General features: G+C 40.6%; 1 protein-coding gene across 1 annotated transcript; it reads left to right on the top strand.

Annotated features, from left to right (window-relative positions):
* The first annotated feature begins 19,959 nt into the window (after window positions 1–19,959).
* Window positions 19,960–22,827, top strand: LOC122000816 (serine/threonine-protein kinase STY13-like). Its single transcript, XM_042555281.1, has 2 exons — window positions 19,960–20,991; window positions 22,434–22,827. The coding sequence occupies exons 1-2, from the start codon at window positions 20,078–20,080 to the stop codon at window positions 22,768–22,770; spliced, it is 1,251 nt and encodes a 416-aa protein (XP_042411215.1). The 5' UTR covers window positions 19,960–20,077; the 3' UTR covers window positions 22,771–22,827.
* The last annotated feature ends 215 nt before the right edge of the window (window positions 22,828–23,042 follow it).

The following is a 23,042-nucleotide window of genomic DNA, read 5'->3' as shown; positions in this document are numbered from 1 at the left end:
AATCGTTTGGGAGAGTTTCTGAGCGAATAGTGAGCTTCTGAATCGATCAGTTGATCTATTGAAACCTCCAATCGATTGGGAGGCTGGAAAATCGCACGATAGCTCTTGAAATCGCGTGAGACATGTTGAATCAATTGGGCAATCGATTCAAGCAATTTCCAAGAGCACAGAGGCACTCTGGATTGATCAAGCGATCGATCCAAAGTCTTCCCAATCAATTAAGAGTAATTCAATTGATTGGGATCCGACCGTTGGGTCGCGATAAAGCCGTTGCAAGTGTCTTCTTCGGTAGATCTTCGACTTCCTTCTCCACGTAATCACAACGATTCTCTCCGAGCTCTCACTGTCAGTTCTTGAAGGTTCTTGGAGGCAAGTGCTGGTGCACGTCCAAGTCAAGAGGCGACCTACAAGAAGAAGAAGAAGTTAGGGTTAGGGTTTCCAGTGTAAATCTTGTAATATTTTACTTGTATTTGCTTCTCTTTCTTTCTTCTTATACTGAGAGTGTTGTAAGGCTTTTCCACCTTCGGTAGTTACCGTAAATGAATGTTTTCATAGTGGAGAGTGCTCGTGTGTGTGGATCCTTGGATTAGTCACCTCTTCTTGAGGTGGATACCAAGTAAATCCTTTGTGTTAGCGTTGTATTTTTATTTCTTATTCTTTTCACTGCATATCATCGCCAAGAAACAAGCAACAACGAGCGCGATGAGCTATTCACCCCCCCCCCCCTCTAGCACATTTTGACCCTAACAAGTGGTATCAGAGCGAGGTCGCTCTTCACCGGAATCATCGCCGGAAGGGGCAACAAGGCTAGAGGGTAAAGAAGTTGGAGCAAAATTCTTCAAGTTAAAGATTTCATCAAGCTCAACTTCAAATGAAATTCGGAGATGAATTCGGATTCGACATGGGGGTTTCCTCCACCATTTGTATCCACAAGCTTCGATCTTTGGAGATCAAGGATCGAAAATTTTCTTATGATGAAGATAGAGCAATGGTTTGCTCTAATGGAAGGCTTTGAAGCTCCAATAAATTCAAAGGATAAAATTCTCAAGAAGAGCAAATGAAGCCAAGAGAAAATTCAAAGGAGCAAGGCAAGCTATTGGCCAATTTATTGCTAAGCAATATTTTGGCTCAAGTTGGAGAATTCAAGGATGCCAAGGAGCTTTGGAGCAAATTGGCAAAGATTCATAAGATCCCCTCCACTGTACCAAATCAAAAAGAATCCAAAGATGGCAACTTAGTGGATCAAGATCAAGAGCAAGAGGACTCCGAAGTTGATAGATGCTCAACTTTTGAAGAAGAAGTCCAAGAAACCTCATCTTCAAAGGAATGCAATGAAAAGGACAAGGAGGGAACATACATCTTGTCCCATATACAAGATGAAAATGAAGATGAAGAAGCCTCCACTTCTAGGATTGAGGGGGAGCAACCTTCGTTGACACCGAATCAAGAAGAAGAAGCTTCTACATCCAGGTCAAACGGAGAAGAAGATGATGCATTCTCCAAAAATCAAGAGACATCAAATGGAGGATCAAATGTCATCCCTACATGCGAAGGTAAAAATATTTCAATTAAAAATAAAAATCATATTATATGTTTTGAGTGTAGGGAACATAGACACTACAAGAGTAAGTGTCCTAAATTAGCCAAGAAGAAGGGTCAAGTGGCACCTAAGGGCAAGGAGAAACCCAAAGAGACCGTCCCCACAACAAAGAAGAGCAAGGAGCACATTCTGTGCTTCTCATGTCATCAAAAAGGACATTATCGGAGTCAATGTTCAAAGGGGAAGAAAGTAGTCAAAGTCAAAGGAGGAAGCATAAGTCAAGGGGGAGCTTCCAAGGTAAAACCTAAGGTATCATTTATTGAACATATTCCTTTGACAAATGGTAAAAAATATACTAGTTCAAGTTTTTATCATTTTAATGTCATTTACCATAAAAATGGAAAGCATGATAGCATTAAGGAAAAACATGTAGCTCTTCATGCTAAAACTACCACACCTAAGGTTAGGAAGATAGATAACAACTGAGGCAATAACACTAAGAACCTTAGGTATAAGCCTAAAAATAAAAATACTCAAGGATTTAATGAAAAACCAAAGTCTAGAGATTTATGGGAAGAAAATCAAGTCTTGAGGTCAAGGCTTGATAAAATTGAAAAACCCCTAAAAAGGATGAAAAATATCCAAAAAGGGCAAAAGGAGCATAAAATAGGTCTAAGAGCACATAAGTCATCCAATGGCCATAGAGGTTTGGGATACAAACCTAAAACTAAGAAGGATGTGTCTTCCTATCACAGGGTTCCATGTAGCTACGGAACCAACTCTAGGTCTAAGGGTCAAGTCAAGGATTCAAGGGAAGTTATCCCTAGGAGTATCTTTGCAACATCAAATGTGACTAAGACTTCTAAAAAGTCTAAGAAAGTCACTAAGAAGGTCACAAGGGAAGCAATCCCTAAAGTTAATCTAGAGAATGTGACCAAGACTTCTAAGAAGTCTAACAAGGTCACTAGGAAGGTATCTAGGAAAGTTATCCCTAGTGAGTACCTAGAACATCCAAGGAGCACCAATAGGTTTTGAGCTCTTAGGAGCATTTTCTCAACTCCTTAGATGGGTTAGAGAGTGTCAACTCTAATTGGAAGGATAATTAATCTAACCCTGATGAAGTTGACACTCGAAGAGCATTTTTAAGATTTTTATTAACTATTAAAAATGAAATAGATTAAGTATTTACTCTTTGGAAGAGTAAAATGTGTCAAACTTTAAGGAATTGGACTTCATTTAAATTGACACATTTGAGAAAAGGATAAGAAATGCCAAGTTGAGATTTTGATATTTTCTTAAAAATTTAAGGGCAAGTTAGACCTTAACTTAAAGTGTTTACTCTTTACAAGAGAAAACTGTGCCTTAATTTTAAATTGGCACAATTAATCAAGTACAAAAGAAATGTCAGGTTGGGATTTTGGCATTTTCTTAAGAAGATATAGGCAAACCTATGATTACTTTTAGGTTTAGCTAAGGTTTAAGGATACTTAGATAGGTAATCTAGGTTTATTTTATTTATGATAACTTTCCATGATTGTTTGCCCTTCAGATGCCATGACATCATATGTTGCATTCATGTTTCATTATGAAAAATACAAAAATACCATGTCATGTCATTATACATCATGTAGTTCTAGTGAAATTTTCTTTTGAAAATTATTTATTTTGATGTATGCCATAGCACATCATGCATTATTTTTAATTCCTTGCAATTAAGGAAAATGACATTTACTAACAAGTAACATCCTAAGTGGATGTTCATAATTTCAAAATGCCTAGGTAGATATGCATGATCCCTAGTTTAGAACAAAATCAAATCTTACATCTCACAAAGACCTATAAGGTGACTTATATGTGTTTTAATACACATTAGATACAAGTGAGATGTTAGGATGATGAACAAAAATCGAGATGTTGATTTAGTGCATTCTTTTGAGTTTTAGGTTCATCAAAACATATAATTATGTGTTTTCGAATCATTGGAAAAGCTAATGTACAAGTCATGTGCATTGAGCCCAATGAACATGGTTGGATATTGGTTTTGAAAATCATTTTAAAATACTTTTGGAAAACCTTGGTGAAAACTATCATTTGATAGTAATCATCATTGAAAAGCTAGACACAAACTAGAAGAAAACACTAAAGTTTTACAAGATTTCAAGTTTGTGTCAATCTTTGAAAATAGAAAGTATTTTCTTAGAAAACTATTTTTTCGTGATAATATATACCCTAAATAATGTCTACAACAAATTTCATGATTTTTAGAATTTTTGTAGAATTTTTGGGGAGTTTCTGAAATTCATTGAAATTGCACTTCAGAATTTCAGTGCTTCAATAGATCACCCGATCGATTGAAGTGTCTCAATCGATCGAGTGATCGATTGAGAGGGTTGTTATCGCGAGCAGAAACTCGCTGGATCGATTCTCTGATTGATTCACAGTGCCTGAATCGATCCATGGATCGATTGAACCTACTTCAATCGATTCAAACCCCAACTTCAATCGATTGAAGTGCTGATTTTGGCTGGGAAAGCTTAATTTCTGCATTTCAGATCATTTTTAGTCTAGGTAACCATTCCTAACCCCCGAAACACATTTGTATACATTTAGGGGGAGTTTTCATGATGAAAATAAGATTGGATTGGTTAAGGGAGACTAAGTAGAAGTTTAGGTTGATGTTTGGTTTCAATTTAGAATTTTTGAACCTCAAAATTTCTAAATTTGGGTTTCCTAAATATTTGGGGATTCAAAGTCATTGTTGGTGCAATGACAGAAGTTACAAGCATGTATTTAGGGGGAGTTACTCTTTAAGGACATGAAAATTGATTTTTCTTAAACCTTGGAAGGTGGTTAACCTTCCTTCGTGTGTATGCTCAAGGTTGAGCATTTGCACACAATGGAGAGTGAATATCTTCATTGTTTAGTGTGTATGCTCAAGGATGAGCATTCAATGCAAATGAAGGGTATGAGACCTTCATTTAGTTTATTAGATTGGTTATTGCTCAAGGGTGAGCATTGGATACGATGAAGGATATGGAACCTTCATTGTGGTGTTGTGACCAACGAGTGAAGTTGTGAACAACGTTGGGTAACTCTTCAGGAGGAGAGTTTTTGATGTATGTCAATAGGGGGAGAATGTAGGATTTAAGTTAGACTTTCATTACCTAAAGAGGGAGTTTGCCCTCTACGAAAGGGGAAGAATGAAGGAAACTTTCATTCATACCTTGAAAAGAAAAGAAGTTGAGGCTATGGGATTAACCTAACTTAAAGGTATTGTCAAACATCAAAAAGGGGGAGATTGTTGGTGCAATATCCCTTGGGTCAGGTTGACCAGGTTGACTAAGTTTGAGTTGGCTCAAGCCTGAGTCTCGATGTTTAGGTTTCGATGTTTGACAATACATGGAGATTGCAGACTCTGGTCAAGGTTGACCAGGTTGATGTGATGGAGAGTCAGTAGGTCAAAGGGTTGACCAGATACTTGACTGGGAAAGTCGTAACTAGAGGTTAGGCAGTTGAAAGTCCTGGTGAGTGAACCTAGGTAGTTGGAAAATCCTAGTGAGTGAAGCTAGGTGAAAATCCTGGTGAGTGAAGCCAGGTGAAAGACCTAGTGAGTGAAGCTAGGCAGTTGGAAAATCCTAGTGAGTGAAGCTAGGTGAAAGTCTTGGTGAGTGAAGTCGGGCAGTGGGAAAATCCTGGTGAGTGAAGCCAGATGAAAACCCTAGTGAGTGAAACTAAGTAAAAGACCTGGGTTAAGGTTGACTTGGTTGACCTGACTCGAGTTGACCTGACTCGAGTTGTATTTTGATGTTTGACGAGAATAGAAAAGCTCTATTCTGATGTTTGACGAGAGTAGAAAAGTTGTATTCTGATGTTTGACGGAATACAAACTTGGGAGATTGTGGATGTAATCTTTGGTCAAGGTTGACCTGGTTGACCCGAGGTGAGTCGACCTGATTCGGGAAATCCTGGTGAGTGAAGCCAGGTGAAAGTCCTGGTGAGTGAAGTCAGGCAAGGGAAAGTCCTGGTGAGTGAAGTCAGGCAGTTGGAAAGTCCTGGTGAGTGAAGCCAGGCAGTTGGAAAGTTCTGGTGAGTGAAGCCAGGCAAGGGAAATCCAGATAGGTCAAGGTTGACCAGACATCTGGTGAAAAGTCCAAGCAAGGAGCTTGGCACGAGTAAAGTCCAAGTATGGAGACTTGGCACGGAAAAGTCCAAGCAAGGAGCTTGGCACGGGAGAAGTCCAAGTATGGAAGCTTGGCATGCGAAGTCGAAGAGGGCTCGGCAGCTCGTTCTCCGGACTAGGTCAGAGAGGGCTCGAGAGCTCGTTCTCTGGACCAGACAGAGTTGGAGAGGGCTCGGTAGCTCGTTCTCCGGACTAGGTCAGAGAGGTCTCGGTAGCACGTTCTCTGGACCGGATGAAGTCGGAGAGGGCTCAGTAGCTCGTTCTCTGGACTAGGTCAGAGAGGGCTCGGTACTTCATTCTCTGGACCGGACGTGGAAGTCGGAGAGGGCTCGGTAGCTCGTTCTCCGAACTAGGTCAGAGAGGGCTTGGTAGCTCGTTCTCTGGACCGGATGGAGTCGGAGAGGGCTCGGTAGCTCGTTCTCCGGACTAGGTCAGAGAGGGCTCGGTAGCTCGTTCTCTGGACCGGACGAAGTCAGAGAGGGATCGGTAGCTCGTTCTCCGGACTAGGTAGGGTTTAGGGCTGGGAGCTCTAAACCTAGATCGGTCTGGTGACCGATCCAGTGATACGTCTGGTGACCGATCCAGTGATACGCTGGTTGACTGATCGGTCTGGTGACCGATCAGTAACCAAACAGTGTGTTTCTGTGAATTACCTGATCGGTCTGGTGACCGATCAGAAGCGAAGAAAATCGGGAGAAGAAAGAGGAGGGATCGGTCTGTGGACCGATCCACCTGAGTCCTGATCGGTCCACAGACCGATCAGAGACGAGGCCAACTCTCACAGAGAGTTGGCTGATCGGTCTGGGGACCGATCAGCCTAAGGCCTGATCGGTCTTGGGCTGATCGGTCCCAAGACCGATCAGAACACTCCTGGACCGATCAGGAGTGTGCCTGATCGGTCCAAGCCCTAGCCGTTGAGACACAACGGCTAGTTTATGTGTCTTCTTCTTCGCAGGTTATATATCGAGGTCGAGGGCCTCTACAGTAACAAAAATCGCTGCTTCTTCCTGGTTCCTTCTGCTCTTACTGAGCTTTGCTGAGCTCATACTTCTTGAAGCTTCGAGTGAGCTTCCTTCGGCTGGTTCAGCTGCTGTTGGGCATCCGTGAAGTTGTTGCTTCATCAACGCACTCCCGTCGACGAGAAGGCAAAGTGTTTTTACATTGGTATTGCTTTTTGTTTCTTGCTTTCTTTCTTGTACTCCTATCTTGCTGTTGCAAGTGATTGTGGCGAGGTTTCTCCACCCAGAAGGAGTTCATATTAGCCGGTTATCCGGGGTCTCATCCACCGACGGATTGATAGGCTTCGTCCACCTTACGGACACGCCGAGGAGTAGGAGTATCATCTCCGAACCTCGTTACATCGCTGTGCTTGAGGTTTGATTTCTCCATTTACGTTTCTGTTGTTATTTTTTCGCTGCGCTAACTTGATCTGTAGAAAGAAACGCAAATTTGAGGTCGGCTATTCACACCCCCCCCCCTCTCTAGCCGCTATCCGAAGGTCCTAACAAGTGGTATCAGAGCAAGGTTGCTCTTCGTCGGATTAACACCCGGGGGAGCACAAGCTAGAGAATGGATCGACTCGGAGAAGACATCACGATTCCACCCTTCTACGAGTGCTACGACTTCGCGTATTGGAAGGTAAGAACGAAGTTTTTTCTTATGACTAACCTAGCAAATTAGAATTGTGTACAAGTAGGTTTTATTCCTCCGGTGGATAGAAAGGGAGAACTTCTCAAGAAAAAGAAGTGGACGAAAGAACAAATCCACCAATCCATAATCAACGACGAGGTAACGAAAATCCTTGAATTTTCATTACCTAGTGATATCTTGTATAAGATAGGTGGATACAACAATGCCAAGGAGTTGTGGAACAACTTGGCTAAGTTCCATGAGGAGAGCTCCAATTCAAGTCATGAAGAGGAGTCAAGTGAGCCAAGTAGCTCACATCATGGAGGTAAGGAATTAGAAGTTGAGGGCTACTCAACATCTATGGAAGAAGAGGAGGAGAGTTCTTCTTCAAGATTGGTGCAAGAAGAAGCTTCTACCTCCGGAAGGGATGAAGAAGAGAGCTTACATCCATCCTCAACCCTAGGTAACTCAAGCGATTTAATTTCAAGTAAATTACATATAATGTTCTTTGAGTGTAGGGAATATGGGCATTACAAGAGTAAATGTCCAAAGAGGATTAGGAAGACTCCACCGGCACCAAAGGTCAAGGAAGCCGGAGTCCCGAAACGCAAGAGCAAGGAGCACGTGGTGTGCTTCCAATGCAAGCGAAGGGGACATTATAGAAGTCAATGTCCGAGGGGGAGGCAACCTCACAAGGACAAGAGACCAAGCACATCTATAGGGGGAGCTAAGGCAAACCCTAAGGTATCCTTTAAGGCACATTCTTGCAATCCTTATAAGACACATGCTAGTAATTTTATTGCAATTGTCAATAATGATAAGCATGATAATCTTAGAAACCGATACATGTGCTTAGGTACAAAACATGTTAGCCTAGACAAGAACAATACTAGAAATGCCAACCCTAGGACTAACTCATCTAAGGTTAAGGAAAACCTAGGTAGGAATCCCAAAACAACTAGACATATGCCTAGGAATACCTCAAAGAAAAATGACAAATTAAAACTTGAGGTATTAGAAAAGGAAAATCAAGTCTTGAGGCCAAGACTTGACACTTTAGAAAAGACCCTTAAGAATTTGGAGAAATCATCTTTAGGGCCTAAGGGTCAAACGCAAAAGCCCAAGGACATGAGAGGTTTGAGTCACAAACCTAAGTCTCAAGTGGTCAAGCCCACTTATCATAATGTTCCATTCGATTATGGAACAAGACCTAGGGCTAGGAAGACCATCACCAAGGTCACAAGGGGAGTCACCCCTAGAGTTGATCTTGATGAGTCCCAAATGGCCAAGGCTTTAAAGCCTAAGAGGGTCATTAGGAGGGTTGCTAGGGAAGTCATCCCTAGTGAATATTTAGTGAACCCAATGAGCTCAAATAGGTATTGGGTTCCTAAGAGCATGATTCCATCACGCTAGATGGATTAGAGTGTGCCAACCTTAATTGAATAGGTAGTTAATCTATTCATGACAAAAGGTGGCACTTTAGGAATTTTCAAGGTGTAATCAAGCCTTGAAAATGAAATTAAAAATTACTCCTAAGGTGATTAGGATGTGCCAACCACATTTGAGGAGTTTTCTAGGGTCAATCTAATTGGCACATAGTGATCTAAAAATCTTGAGTATATGTTTTTAGGTCTATTACACTTAGGAATATAGAATTTATGGCAAAATGATCAAAATTATCAAAAATGGCAACTAAAGCTAGAATTAGGTATTTTCTATACCTTTATATGTTATTTGCCATATATTGTTTGCCATATGCCATGTCATGACATCATATTTATTTTACTATCATTTGAAATGTCATGATAATGCTTAGGTTAGTTATATGTCATGCCTTATTTAAGTTTCATACTTTATGACATGACATCATGACATTGGCACATATTTCCACTTATGATATTATTTTATGCCATGTCATCATCTCTTGCATTTATGATCAATTAATTTGATTTAAGGATAAAAACACAATTTGATATGGAGATCAAATTGTTGTTTAGAAAATGCATGAGAACTTAGATTAAGATGACCTAAACCATATCTCACATCAAAATTGACTTGGATGTGTTTGATACACCTTAGATGTGTGTGAGATATTAGGATCATGAGTTAGGATCAAGGTGCATAGTTCTTGTACCTAGATGAGCCTAATTCAAAATGAAGGATCATAGGGAAAGCTTGTGTACAAGTCATGTACACTTAGCCCTAAGATTGTGGTCCTAAATTGAATGGTTTAAAATCATTTCAAAATTGTTTTGAAAAACCTTGATGAAGCTTTTCTAGTGATAGCATTCATCATTGAGCAAGTTGATACAAAGTTGAGGTAAACTTGAATTATTTCAAAGTTTTTAAACTTTGTATCAAGATTTGAAAATGGAAGTTATTTTCATAGAAAACTATTTTTCCATGATAGTATATGTTATAAGGAATGTATCCTCAAAATTTTATAATTTTTGGAATTTCCTGTAATTTTGTAGGGGTTTCTGAATTTCGGGAGGAAGAAATTCAGAAATCAGACATGTGTGACCGATCAGGAGGTTCCCTGATCGGTCCAGGGGATGCTGGATCGGTCACTGGACCGATCCAGGGAAGTGTGGATCGGTCCGGTGACCGATCCAGTAAAGGCTGGGCGTGCCAAAATGTTGATTTTTGACTGTGTTGTCTGAAATTTCAGCTGAAAGTTAAAACACAGTTTGTGTTTTGGATTTCTAAAGGTTTGAAACTCTCCAAGACATTGTTGGTGCAATGGTCAAGGGGGAGTTGATCTTTAGGGGGAGTTGACTTTTAGGGGGAGTTTTTACTCTAAAGACTTGAGTGATATGAGATTATCACTAAGTTGATTGTTGACTTTAGTATCAAGGGGGAATTTAAGGGTTTCAATGAAAGGTATGAGACTTTCATTAGGAAGAAACTCTTGACCTTGATTCACTCTTTTTGATGTGTGTTAAAAAGGGGGAGAATGGGAGAATGTCCAAAGAATGTTCAAGAAAGAACATTAGAGTTTGGGGAGAATGTTCAAGGAAGAATATTGGGAAACCTAAGTTAGGTTAACGGGTTAACCTAACTTGTTTATGGTTTTGTCAAACATCAAAAAGGGGGAGATTGTTGGTGTAACCTTAGGTCAAGGTTGACTTGGTTGACCTGACTCGAGTTGTATTTTGATGTTTGACGAGAATAGAAAAGCTCTATTCTGATGTTTGACGAGAGTAGAAAAGTTGTATTCTGATGTTTGACAGAATACAAACTTGGGAGATTGTGGGTGTAATCTTTGGTCAAGGTTGACCTGGTTGACCCGAGGTGAGTCGACCTGATTCGGGAAATCCTGGTGAGTGAAGCCAGGTGAAAGTCCTGGTGAGTGAAGTCAGGCAAGGGAAAGTCCTGGTGAGTGAAGTCAGGCAGTTGGAAAGTCCTGGTGAGTGAAGCCAGGCAAGGGAAAGTCCTGGTGAGTGAAGCCAGGCAAGGGAAATCCAGATAGGTCAAGGTTGACCAGACATCTGGTGAAAAGTCCAAGCAGGGAGCTTGGCACGAGTAAAGTCCAAGTATGAAGACTTGGCACGGAAAAGTTCAAGCAAGGAGCTTGGCACGGGAGAAGTCCAAGTATGGAAGCTTGGCATGCGAAGTCGGAGAGGGCTCGGCAGCTCGTTCTCCGTGTTGGGGTTGCAAGGTTGCAAACATAGTCCCATATTGGAAACACATGGGAAAGATCATGGGTTTATAAGAGAAAAGATATCTCCATTGGAATGAGACCTTTTGGGTAGAGCCCAAGAGCAAAACCATGAGGGCTTAGACCCAAAGTGGACAATATCATGTCATTGTGGAGATATCTAAATTCTTTTCGATCTTACAATTGGTATCAGAGCCCGGACTGCCAGAAGGTTTAACCGCCGACTGTGCACAAGAGCAATGGTCTGATTGAGCCATGTGGGTACAATATTGACCTCGAACAAAGAAAGTGGGGGCTCCTATGTTCGGATCAAGAGGACCAGACACCAGGCAGGAAGTCCTAGTTGCGACTAGGCAAGGAAGTCCTAGTAGGTCGGGTGGACCGAGGGGCAGAAAGACCTGGTGGGTCAAGGATCGGACGTGGGAAGCCTATGGTCCTTTGTTTGAGGGGGGATTGTTGGGGTTGCAAGGTTGCAAACATAGTCCCATATTGGAAACACATGGGAAAGATCATGGGTTTATAAGAGAAAAGATATCTCCATTGGAATGAGGCCTTTTGGGTAGAGCCCAAGAGCAAAACCATGAGGGCTTAGGCCCAAAGTGGACAATATCATGTCATTATGGAGATATCTAAATTCTTTTCGATCCTACACTCCGGACTAGGTCAGAGAGGGCTCGGGAGCTCATTCTCTTGACCAGACAGAGTTGGAGAGGGCTCGGTAGCTCGTTCTCCGGACTAGGTCAGAGAGGGCTCGGTAGCTCGTTCTCTGGACCGGATGAAGTCGGAGAGGGCTCAGTAGCTCGTTTTCCGGACTAGGTCAGAGAGGGCTCGGTAGCTCGTTCTCTGGACCGGACGTGGAAGTCGGAGAGGGCTCGGTAGCTCGTTCTCCGAACTAGGTCAGAGAGGGCTCGGTAGCTCGTTCTCTGGACCGGATGGAGTCGGAGAGGGCTCGGTAGCTCGTTCTCCGGACTAGGTAAGAGAGAGATCGGTAGCTCATTCTCTGGACCGGACGAAGTCGGAGAGGGCTCGGTAGCTCGTTCTCCGGACTAGGTAGGGTTTAGGGCTGGGAGCTCTAAACCTGGATCGGTCTGGTGACCGATCCAGTGATAAGTTGGTTGACTGATCGGTCTGGTGATCGATCAGTAACCAAACAGTGTGTTTCTGTGAATTACCTGATCGGTCTGGTCACCGATCAGAAGCGAAGAAAATCGGGAGAAGAAAGAGGAGGGATCGGTCTGTGAACCGATCCACCTGAGTCCTGATCGGTCCACAGACCGATCAGAGACGAGGCCAACTCTCACAGAGAGTTGGCTGATCGGTCTGGGGACCGATCAGCCTAAGGCCTGATCGGTCCCAAGACCGATCAGAACACTCCTGGACCGATCAGGAGTGTGCCTGATCGGTCCAGGCCCTAGCCGTTGCGACACAACGGCTAGTTTATGTGTCTTCTTCTTCGCAGGTTATATATCGAGGTCGAGGGCCTCTACAGTAACAAAAATCGCTGCTTCTTCCTGGTTCCTTCTGCTCTTACTGAGCTTTGCTGAGCTCATACTTCTTGAAGCTTCGAGTGAGCTTCCTTCGGCTGGTTCAGCTGCTGTTGGGCATCCGTGAAGTTGTTGCTTCATCAACGGACTCCCGTCGACGAGATGGCAAAGTGTTTTTACATTGGTATTGCTTTTTGTTTCTTGCTTTCTTTCTTGTAATCCTATCTTGCTGTTGCAAGTGATTGTGGCGAGGTTTCTCCACCCAGAAGGAGTTCATATTAGCCGGTTATCCGGGGTCTCATCCACCGACGGATTGATAGGCTTCGTCCACCTTACGGACACGCCGAGGAGTAGGAGTATCATCTCCGAACCGCGTTACATCGCTGTGCTTGAGGTTTGATTTCTCCATTTACGTTTCTGTTGTTATTTTTCCGCTGCGCTAACTTGATCTGTAGAAAGAAACACAAATTTGAGGTCAGCTATTCACACCCCCCCCCTCTCTAGTCGCTATCCGAAGGTCCTAACAGGAAAATCCTAGTGAGTGAAGCTAGGTGAAAATCCTGGTGAGTGAAGCCAGGTGAAAGACCTAGTGAGTGAAGCTAGGCAGTTGGAAAATCCTAGTGAGTGAAGCTAGGTGAAAGTCTTGGTGAGTGAAGTCGGGCAGTGGGAAAATCCTGGTGAGTGAAGCCAGATGAAAACCCTAGTGAGTGAAACTAAGTAAAAGACCTGGTGAGTGAAGTCAGACACATGGAAATCCATATGGGTCAAAAGTTGACTGGACACCTGGTATTGTGAAGTCCAAGTAGGTCAAAGGATTGACCGGATACTTGGCACAAGGAAATCTAGATGGGTCAAGGGTGATTGGACATTTGATAGAAGGAAGTCCAAGTGGGTCATGGAGGACCGGACGCTTGGCACGAGACAGTATATCTAAGTGGGTCAAGGAGGACCGCACTTAGTGATCAGAAGTCCAACGAGAAGTTGGCAAAGAGAAAGTCCAGATGGGTCAAAAGTTGATCAAACTCTTAGCGGTCGTAAGTCTAATAGGGAGTTGGCATGGAACTAGGAAGTTCGCACGTAGTAAACTTCCGAAAGTCCTAACTTTTGTCTCGGATATTGGAATGAGATGATCTCAGATGCGAAATGAAGCTAATTTCAAGTTCTACACAGTTTTCTACTTGCCAATCGATTGGCTAATCGATTGGGGGGTTCAATAGATTGGTTGACGCAATTTTGTGCAGAAAAGGTCTGAATCGATTGGGAGAGTTTCTGAGCGAACAGTAAACTTCTGAATCGATCAGTTGATAGATTGAAACCTCCAATTGATCGACCAATCGATTGGGAGGTTGGAAAATCGCACGATAGCCCTGAAAATCGCGCGAGACATGTTGAATCGATTGGGCAATCGATTCAAGTAATTTCCAAGAGCACAGAGGCGCGCTGGATCGATCAAGCGATCGATCCAAAGTCTTCCCAATCGATTGAGAGCAATTTAATCGATTGAGATCCGACTGTTGGGTCGCGATAAAGCCGTTGCGAGTGTCTTCTTCTGTAGATCTTCAGCTTCCTTCTCCACGTGATCACATCGATTCTCTCCTAGCTCTAACCGTCAGTTCTTGGAGGCAAGTGCTGGTACACGTCCAAGTCAAGAGGTGACCTACAACAAGAAGAAAAGTTAGGGTTTTCAGTGTAAATCTTGTAAGATTTTACTTGTATTTGCTTCCCTTTCTTTCTTCTTGTACTGAGAGTGTTGTAAGACTTCTCCGCTTTTGGTAGTTACCGTAAAGGAGTGTTTTCATAGTGGAGAGTGCTCGTGTGTGTGGATCCTTGGATTAGTCACCTCTTCTTGAGGTGGATACCAAGTAAATCCTTTGTATTAATGTTGTATTTTTGTTTCTTGTTTTTTCCGCTGCATATCATCACCAAGAAACAAGCAACGACGAGCGCAACGAGCTATTCACCCTCCCCCTCTAGCGTATTTCGACCCTAACAAGATAATCCACTAAATTTTTTCTTTTCGAAATCTTCAAAAAGATATAATTCATATAATGATGTTTACCTAAAATTATGCAAGCTAAAAGTAAATGATCACCTAAAAAAATCATTGAATGAATTTCTCATAGTCCATAACAAATGATCACCGGCAAAAATCAATAATTTCATGATCACATGATGCTCCAAAAAGCCACAAGTATTATCTTACAACATCAACGGTGCCCTAGATATGATATTCAAATATAATATTGAGCAAGCTAGTTATATCTGAACCTCTAAGAATTTTGTACAAAATTTAATTAATATACCATACTAATTTTGGCGACAAATCTTTCATTAGACTGAATGAATTGATTTTATATCAATTCTATTGGTTCAATTTTGATGGCAAAATTCAGTCGATTCAATTTATTTAAAAAATTAATTTAATTTATTTTAATTTATTTGATTCGATTGTTTGATTTTGAACCGATTTCTCATCCCTAATAACTAACTTATTTTGTTTCGCCATTATGCATGAAAGAAAAGTCAATCATTGAATCCAACGTGCAACCACGTACTCATTTTGTTACTAAGAGAGTAATTTTGTCAAGCTACTACGAAAAACTCCGCGTAATTTTGCTTACAATAATGATAAGTAAATTAGATTTAACAAAATGTTTATAAAATTGCAAGATGATGTCGGCAACACAATACGTCATTCCTTTTACGTAACTTTTATCTCCGCGTAACGGCCCGGCGGCTTCTTGTAACGGTCATTTTGGAACACGACAATTGGGGAAATGGCCCAAACGAAAAGTGTGTAATAGTAAATGAAATAATAAAATTGATCTGTAGTAATAAGTAGAGACGCGTGAAGGGTAAGCGAACGCGAAGGCAATCAAAGAACTGACTTCTCCTGTCCGCACTGATCGTCGTCTTCCGGCCTCCACCGACCCTTACGCTCTTACCTTCTTCATGTTAAAAGAAGAATAGAAAGAAGATAAAATAAGAGAATAATAATTAATCTTATTATTTTTGTTGATACTTGCCCTCAAGACAATACAATATATAGGATTTAAACAAGTACTCAGTCAATTAACCAATTAATAAATAACAGAATAATTCTAAAAATTATTCTAAGAATTATTCTAATAATTATAACAGAATTATTAGAATAATCTTAAAACTAATTTGATTTGATTTGATGATTTGATCCGGTCAATTCTAATAATTCTCTTTTATCTCTTTTACCCCCCGACAAACTTAACGGGAGATCTTTGACGTTAAGTTTGCTTGCTAACTTGTTGAAACGTTGTCTGGATAATGGCTTAGTAAAGATATCAGCAATTTGATCCTCAGCAGAGATATAAGAGACGGATAATTGTTGAGTTGCCACACGTTCACGAACAAAATGAAAATCAATCTCCACATGTTTTGTACGAGCATGAAAGATTGGATTTGCTGTGAGATATGTTGCTCCAATATTGTCGCACCAAATTTTTGGTGCAATATTTGATGCAAGATGAAGTTCAGAGAGAAGTGATTGAAGCCAAATAATTTCAGACGTTGTATTTGCTATAGCTTTATATTCTGCCTCAGTACTTGAACGAGATACCGTAGGTTGCTTCTTCGAATTCCATGAGATAAGATTTCGTCCAAGAAATATTGCATATCCACTAGTAGAGCTTCTATCTTCAGGAGAACTTGCCCAATCCGCATCACTATAGGCATGTAAATCTCGAGACGATTGCCGATATAAAAGAAGACCATGTAGAATAGTACCTTTGAGATAGCGAAGTATTCTTTTTACATTATTCCAATTTTGTTCAGTTGGAGCTTGCATGAATTGACAAGCACGATTTACTGCAAAAGTAATATCAGGGCGTGTGATAGTGACATATTGTAAGGCTCCAACAATGCTTCGATAAATTTGTGGATCAGACAGAGCAGGAGGATGAAGAGAAGTTGTTTATAGCAATTGGTGTAGAGACCGGACGTGCTCCATCCATTTTGGCTCTTTGAAGAAGTCCAAGTATGTATTTGCTCTGAGAGAGAAGATAGCCATCCTCATGTGGAATAAGCTCAATACCGAGTAAGGACTCCGAAATCTCAGTGAAAATTTTAGATCGAGAATACTTATCTGAGCCTTTGCCATTATCATTACTCATTCATCGTAGATGTCATCCACATAAACACATCATTATATTTGTGAAATAGAGATGAGTCAGTCTTTGATCCAGAAAATCCTTGAGATTGTAACCAATTGGATAGTCGATGAAACCATGCACGAGGAGCTTGTCGAAGACCATATAAGGATTTCTTAAGTTGGCAAACATGAGATGAAAATTGTGGATGAATGAACCCAGGTGGTTGCTCCATAAATACAGTTTCCTCAAGATGACCATGGAGAAATGCATTTGAGATGTCCAATTGGCGTACAGGCCAATTGGAACTAACAGCTATCGATAATAATAGTCTGACAGATGTAATCTTGATGACTGGACTAAAAGTGTCATTGAAGTCAATACCTGGTTGCTGACTAAAACCTTTGGCTACAAGTCGAGCTTTGTATCGTTCAAGAGAGCCATCAGCTCGATACTTAAGACGGAATACCCATTTAGAGCTCACAACATTCATTGAGGAAGTGCGTGGAACTAGACTCCATGTTCCATTGCGAAGAAGTGCATCAAATTCTGTAGCCATTGCACTACGCCAATTTGGATCCTTGTTTGCCTGCGTAAAACAAGTTGGTTCAATAGATTTTGAAGAAACCACTAGAGCCCGTGGAAGAGGATATCGAGTCGCATTTGGTGGGCAACGTTCATAAATGTCACTAATGGGAAGCATGCGACGAGGAGCATTATCATCTGAATCACTTGTTGATGGTGATGAGGAAGTAGGCTGACAAGGTGATGTAGATGACGGACTTGTATTATCCGAGGATTCAGAACTAGAGAGCATATTATCTTCGACCGGCGAGGCTTCCAAGATTGGAGCAGCATCCTGAGGTGATTCTGATGGTATAGGGGAGTTATTAGAGAGCGGAGCAGGACCTAGGATGCCATCATTTCTGACAATATTATATGGTATTAAGAAGGTGCCACCTGTATCTGGAGGAGAGATCGAAGTAGATACTGAAAAAGGGAATAGAGTCTCATCAAAAGTAACATGTCGTGAAATATAAATTCGACCTGTTGGTATATGTAAGCAACGATAACCATGGTGCAAATTGCTGTAACCAAGAAAAACACATTGTAGTGAACGAGAGTCAAGTTTGTGTTTAGAGTAGGGGCGTAACCATGGATAACATGCGCAACCAAAAATTCGGAGGAAAGTGTAATTAGGAGTTTGATTATAAAGTGTTTCAAAAGGACATTTATGTTTGAGCAATGGAGTAGGGAGTCGATTTATGAGATATACAGCAGTGGTAACAGCTTCATCCCAAAATTTACGTGGAACTGATGCATGATGAAGAAGAGCTAAGGCAGTTTCGACTATGTGTCTATGTTTTCTCTCAGCAGAGCCATTTTGTTCTGGAGTGTGAGGACAAGAGACTCGATGAACAATTCCACAAGAGACAAGATGACGATGGAGAACTTGATATTCACCTCCCCAATCAGAATAAAAAGAAAGTATTTTACGATTAAAATATCGTTCAACTTGATTTTGAAATTTACAGAATATATCCAATAAATCATATTTTCTTTTCATAGGATAAAGCCAAGTATATTTACTAAAATGATCAATAAAGGTAACATAATATTGAAAACCTTGGTTAGATAAAATAGGTGCAGGGCCCCAAACATCAGAATGAATTAATTCAAGTGGAAAATTAGAAACATAATCGGATGAATATAAAGGTAGCTTATGACTTTTAGATTCCATGCAGGCCCTACATGAATGAGATGGAGAGGAGGTAATGGAAGTAGGTAAACCATACCTATTGATGATTGACTGGACAATATGAAGAGAAGGATGACCAAGTCGAGCATGCCAAGCTGGTTTATTTGTGCGTTCACCAACAAAAGCTTTGATTGAAGAACTTTGAAGATAGTAGAGGCCATTTTTGATTCTTCCATGAAACACAATAGCATTTGTTTCTTTATCTTTTATAAGATAATGATTATGATGAAACTCAAAAATGACATTGTTATCAAGACAAAATTGACGGGTAGAAAGTAAATTTTTAGTGATAGATGGAACATGAAAGATATTGCGCATGTGAAAAGTTCGATTAGATAAATGAATATATGTATTTCCAAGATTAGCAATTTGCAAACCTGAGCCATCGCCTACTTGAACCATATCTGAGCCATAATATGACATTACGTCTGTAAGGATATTATAATCCGATGTGACATGATGAGTCGCTCCAGTGTCAATATACCAATCAGTAGATGAAAACTCTGGAGTTTTACCGCAAGTAGGCACAGATGAGAAAGCTTTAGGATATGCTTGTGAAATAGACGGTTGTCTTGAGATTGTAGAACCACCAATGAAATTTGAGGCAAATCTTTGAGGGCATAGATTTCCAGGATGAGCAATGATGTGACAAATTTGACATTTTACCCGAGAATAATCAAATCTTTTAGGGCATAGATATCCAATATGGCCAATGATGCGACAAATTTGACATCGGACTGAATTTTGTTTTTGGCCTCCTTGATAGTGTTGAGTATTTGACATCTAAAGTAAAATAACTTATCTTGTAGAGAGACTGGATCGCCAGAAAGAAAGTCCTCTTGGAGGAAATAGAAGCCTTGGCTGGAGCAACCACTTGTTGTCGACGTCGAGGTTTGGTCGGCGTTCGGTGGACAGCGGCGGTAGCACAAAAGGAGAAGCCCCTTTTTGTCGTCTTGTTTTGGGATTTCAAAAAAAAGAAAGAAACTCCTCTTTTGTCTTGGACGGCGGCAGAAAAGAAAGGGAAGAGGATTTGTGAGGGAGAATTAAGAGGAAGCGAAGGAACGAAGGATCATGGCTCTGATACCATGTTAAAAGAAGAATAGAAAGAAGATAAAATAGGAGAGTAATAATTAATCTTATTGTTTTTGTTGATACTTGCCCTCAAGACAATACAATATATAGGGTTTAAACAAGTACTCGGTCAATTAACCAATTAATAAATAACAGAATAATTCTAAAAATTATTCTAAGAATTATTCTAATAATTATAACAGAATTATTAGAATAATCTTAAAACTAATTTGATTTGATTTGATGATTTGATCCGGTCAATTCTAATAATTCTCTTTTATCTCTTTTACTCCATTCGACCCTCTTCGTGAGCCGGATTCCTTGTTCGCCTGCAAGATCCCTCGTCCTCACCCGGTGCTTCCAATGCTTCGATCGAGTTTTTGCTGTTTTGTCGCCTGTCGATTATTAGCGGAAGTTTTTACAAAGGTTTTAACTTTAGGTGCTTCCATGGAATATTTTGACCGATATGCTTTTTTTTCGATTCGAGCATAACAGGTGTCGCCTGCGTACCGGGGGATTCATATTTGTAGGTTTTGGTAACTCTTTGATGCTCGAAATGTATGGAAATTTATTTGGTTTTTAGAAGCATTTGAAGTGGTTAGTTGAATCGCGGATCTTTGGTTCATCAGAAAATGGCGGATGGATCGAAATTTGCTGCGATTATTGGTGGCGGGGTTGGAGGAAATGTCGTTGGGAATGGGTTTTATGATATGGAATTTTACCAAAAGCTGGATGAGGGTTCTAACATGTCGATAGATAGTGTTAGAAGCCTTCAGACGAGCATTGATGGTGGGTCGGCTGCCATGTCCTTGGAAAACAGCAGTGTCGGATCGAACAACTCTAGGACTGGAATACTTCACCATACTGGACTCCGTCTATTCCCGGGTGTCAATTTCTCCGTGGGGCATAGCGTGCTGAGACCTGGTAGGGTCTCTCATGCTATGAACGAAGACGCTTTGGCTCAGACCTTGATAGACCCACGGTATCCTACAGAGTCTCTCGTGAACTATGATGAATGGACCCTATATCTAAGGAAGTTGAATATGGGGGTGGCCTTTGCTCAGGGTGCTTTTGGGAAGCTCTACAAGGGTACTTATGATGGACAAGATGTTGCTATTAAGCTGCTGGAAAAGCCTGAGAATGATCTTGAGAGGGCATTGGTCATGGAGCAGCAGTTCAGGCAGGAGGTTATGATGCTCGCAAATCTCAAACATCCAAATATTGTCAGATTTATTGGGGCCTGCAGGAAGCCGATGGTCTGGTGCATTGTGACAGAGTATGCAAAGGGTGGATCAGTGAGGCAATTTCTTATGAAGAGGCAGAATAGATCAGTGCCTCTAAAGCTGGCAGTCAAGCAAGCAATAGACGTTGCTAAGGGGATGGAGTATATTCATGGCTTGGGATTCATACACAGGGATCTTAAGTCTGATAATCTACTTATATTTTCAGATAAATCAATTAAGATTGCTGACTTTGGGGTTGCTCGTATTGAGGTCCAGAGTGAAGGAATGACACCTGAAACTGGAACTTATCGGTGGATGGCTCCGTATGTGAAGTTGGCCTTTCATAAGTTTTTACCATTTAACATCTATTGAAGTTCTCACTGAGGGACACAAGTTTTTTTTTCTCATCATTAATTGTATTTGTTGACAAGATAGGATATATTTTTTTTCATTCTAGGTATGTTGACAAGAGTTTTGTACTGCCATATCAGAGTATAAAAAGTGATATTACACCAATAAAGATAGTAAAGGTATTTAGCATATAACCTAGTGTAAGAGTAGGAACGAGAGTTATTAAGTGCGTGGACAGGGAAGAATCAACGATCTAGATCCAATTAGGTAATTTTCAGCTAAAAAATGCTCTTGCTAGTGACTGCTGACAATTCATAATAAAAATACTATCTTAGTTTGGCTGAAATATCTTTCCTTCAATGTGGTAATGATTTCTTTGATTGATTTCTGTTCTCATGAATTGCCCATTAGAGTCAAAATATGTATAACTCTTCCATGATAAATGTTTTTGTTTGGTCTAATTGATGTGCTATACGAAGAAATGCCTAAAACAACTACGACTGTGAATACATGTACTTTTCTAGGTTAATTTAGGATGTGTAGATATGCTTCATATTGCTTCATATATGATTTACAGTAGCATAATCATTTATATAATGAAGCTTAATCTTCATATGCTGCTGCTTGGTAAGAGATCTTCTATGCAGTTGGGCTAAGATTTTGTTCAATTGAGAAAGACTTCCTGAGTTTGATTAAGGAAGCCAAGGCTTTGGAATATTGCAAATTATATTTGCTGTTAGATTACTTCCCTGAGTTTGATTATCCATAGAGAAGTCAAACATCTTAGAGTAGTTCACACAGCCCTTAATAGTATAATAAATAACAATGAAATTCAAAGATTGATTAATTCACCTAGATTGAATTATTAATAATTAAGGAAGAGTCGTCGGATATGCTTTCTATTTTGATTAGATGTAAATTGGAATATCTTGGTAGGTTGGGTGGTAAGGATACCCTAAATTCCTCCAGAATTGAATTTTCAGTTGATTAAATAGCATACTTACAATATGTATTAGAATGATAATACCTGACCATTTGGTTTCAGGCCCTTAAATATTTATCCTCTTTTTGTTAGGAATCAGGGATGGTGGATAATTTGTGAGTGAAAGAACACTAGAGGCTAGAATGGCAAGATGTTTTCTCTTTAGTCTTATATGGAGCAAAGATGTTGTTTCCCCTTGAATGCACACTTTTTATTGCCAGATAGGATATTTACTGATATTCAACCTATTATCCAACTAGGTATAAAAGATATGGTTTATGCATTGCTCTGTGATTAAGAAAGCTACATCTGAAAAACTACTGGCCTTTTTGTTGACTTTTGTTCTTTTGTTTTCACTGCAACTTGTTTCTGTGTTCCTACACTATGGGTTGCTACTAAATTTGCCCCTTAAACTACACCCATTGTTCTCAGCGAAATGATACAGCATAGACCATACAATCAGAAAGTTGACGTGTACAGCTTTGGCATTGTTCTCTGGGAGCTTATAACTGGAATGCTCCCTTTCCAGAATATGACAGCCGTCCAGGCAGCATTTGCTGTTGTGAACAAGGGAGTACGTCCAATCATACCGCAAGGTTGCCTCCCTGCACTTAGTCAGATCATGACCCATTGCTGGGACCCTGATCCTGATGTGCGCCCTTCCTTCTCCGACATTGTTGGAATGCTAGAGAGTGCAGAAAAAGAGATTGTGAATACTGTTCGTAGAGCACGGTTTCGTTGTTGCATACAGTCAATGACCTTTGACTGAAGCTTTAGTGAGTGAAAGTAACAAGTGTTTCATGCAATGAAGATTTTTGGGCTGCAGATAGATCAGATAAAACTTATTGAAATGAGTTTTTTTGGTCAAATTGCCTTTTACGGACGCAAATTGTTCAAAATATGCTCATGGATAATAATGTACTGAGTAAATTGGTTCTCATCTGTCTGAATAGTAGTTTGGCTTTCTGTTGAATAGATACAAACCAATGTATATCAATTTAGATTGTGTAAGTGTTATGAGTTCCCAAATCCAGTTAGCTC

The sequence above is a fragment of the Zingiber officinale genome, chromosome 7A, assembly GCF_018446385.1.
Source record: "Zingiber officinale cultivar Zhangliang chromosome 7A, Zo_v1.1, whole genome shotgun sequence".
In the NCBI taxonomy this organism is placed as follows: domain Eukaryota; kingdom Viridiplantae; phylum Streptophyta; class Magnoliopsida; order Zingiberales; family Zingiberaceae; genus Zingiber; species Zingiber officinale.
This window is presented reverse-complemented; position numbering and strand designations above follow the sequence as displayed.

Excerpts from the sequence above, each read along its gene's own strand:
- LOC122000816 (XM_042555281.1), top strand. The coding sequence starts at position 20,078 with ATGGCGGATGGATCGAAATTTGCTGCGATTATTGGTGGCGGGGTTGGA. Across the intron at positions 20,992-22,433 it reads ACTTATCGGTGGATGGCTCC|CGAAATGATACAGCATAGAC; the intron begins GTATGTGAAGTT and ends CATTGTTCTCAG.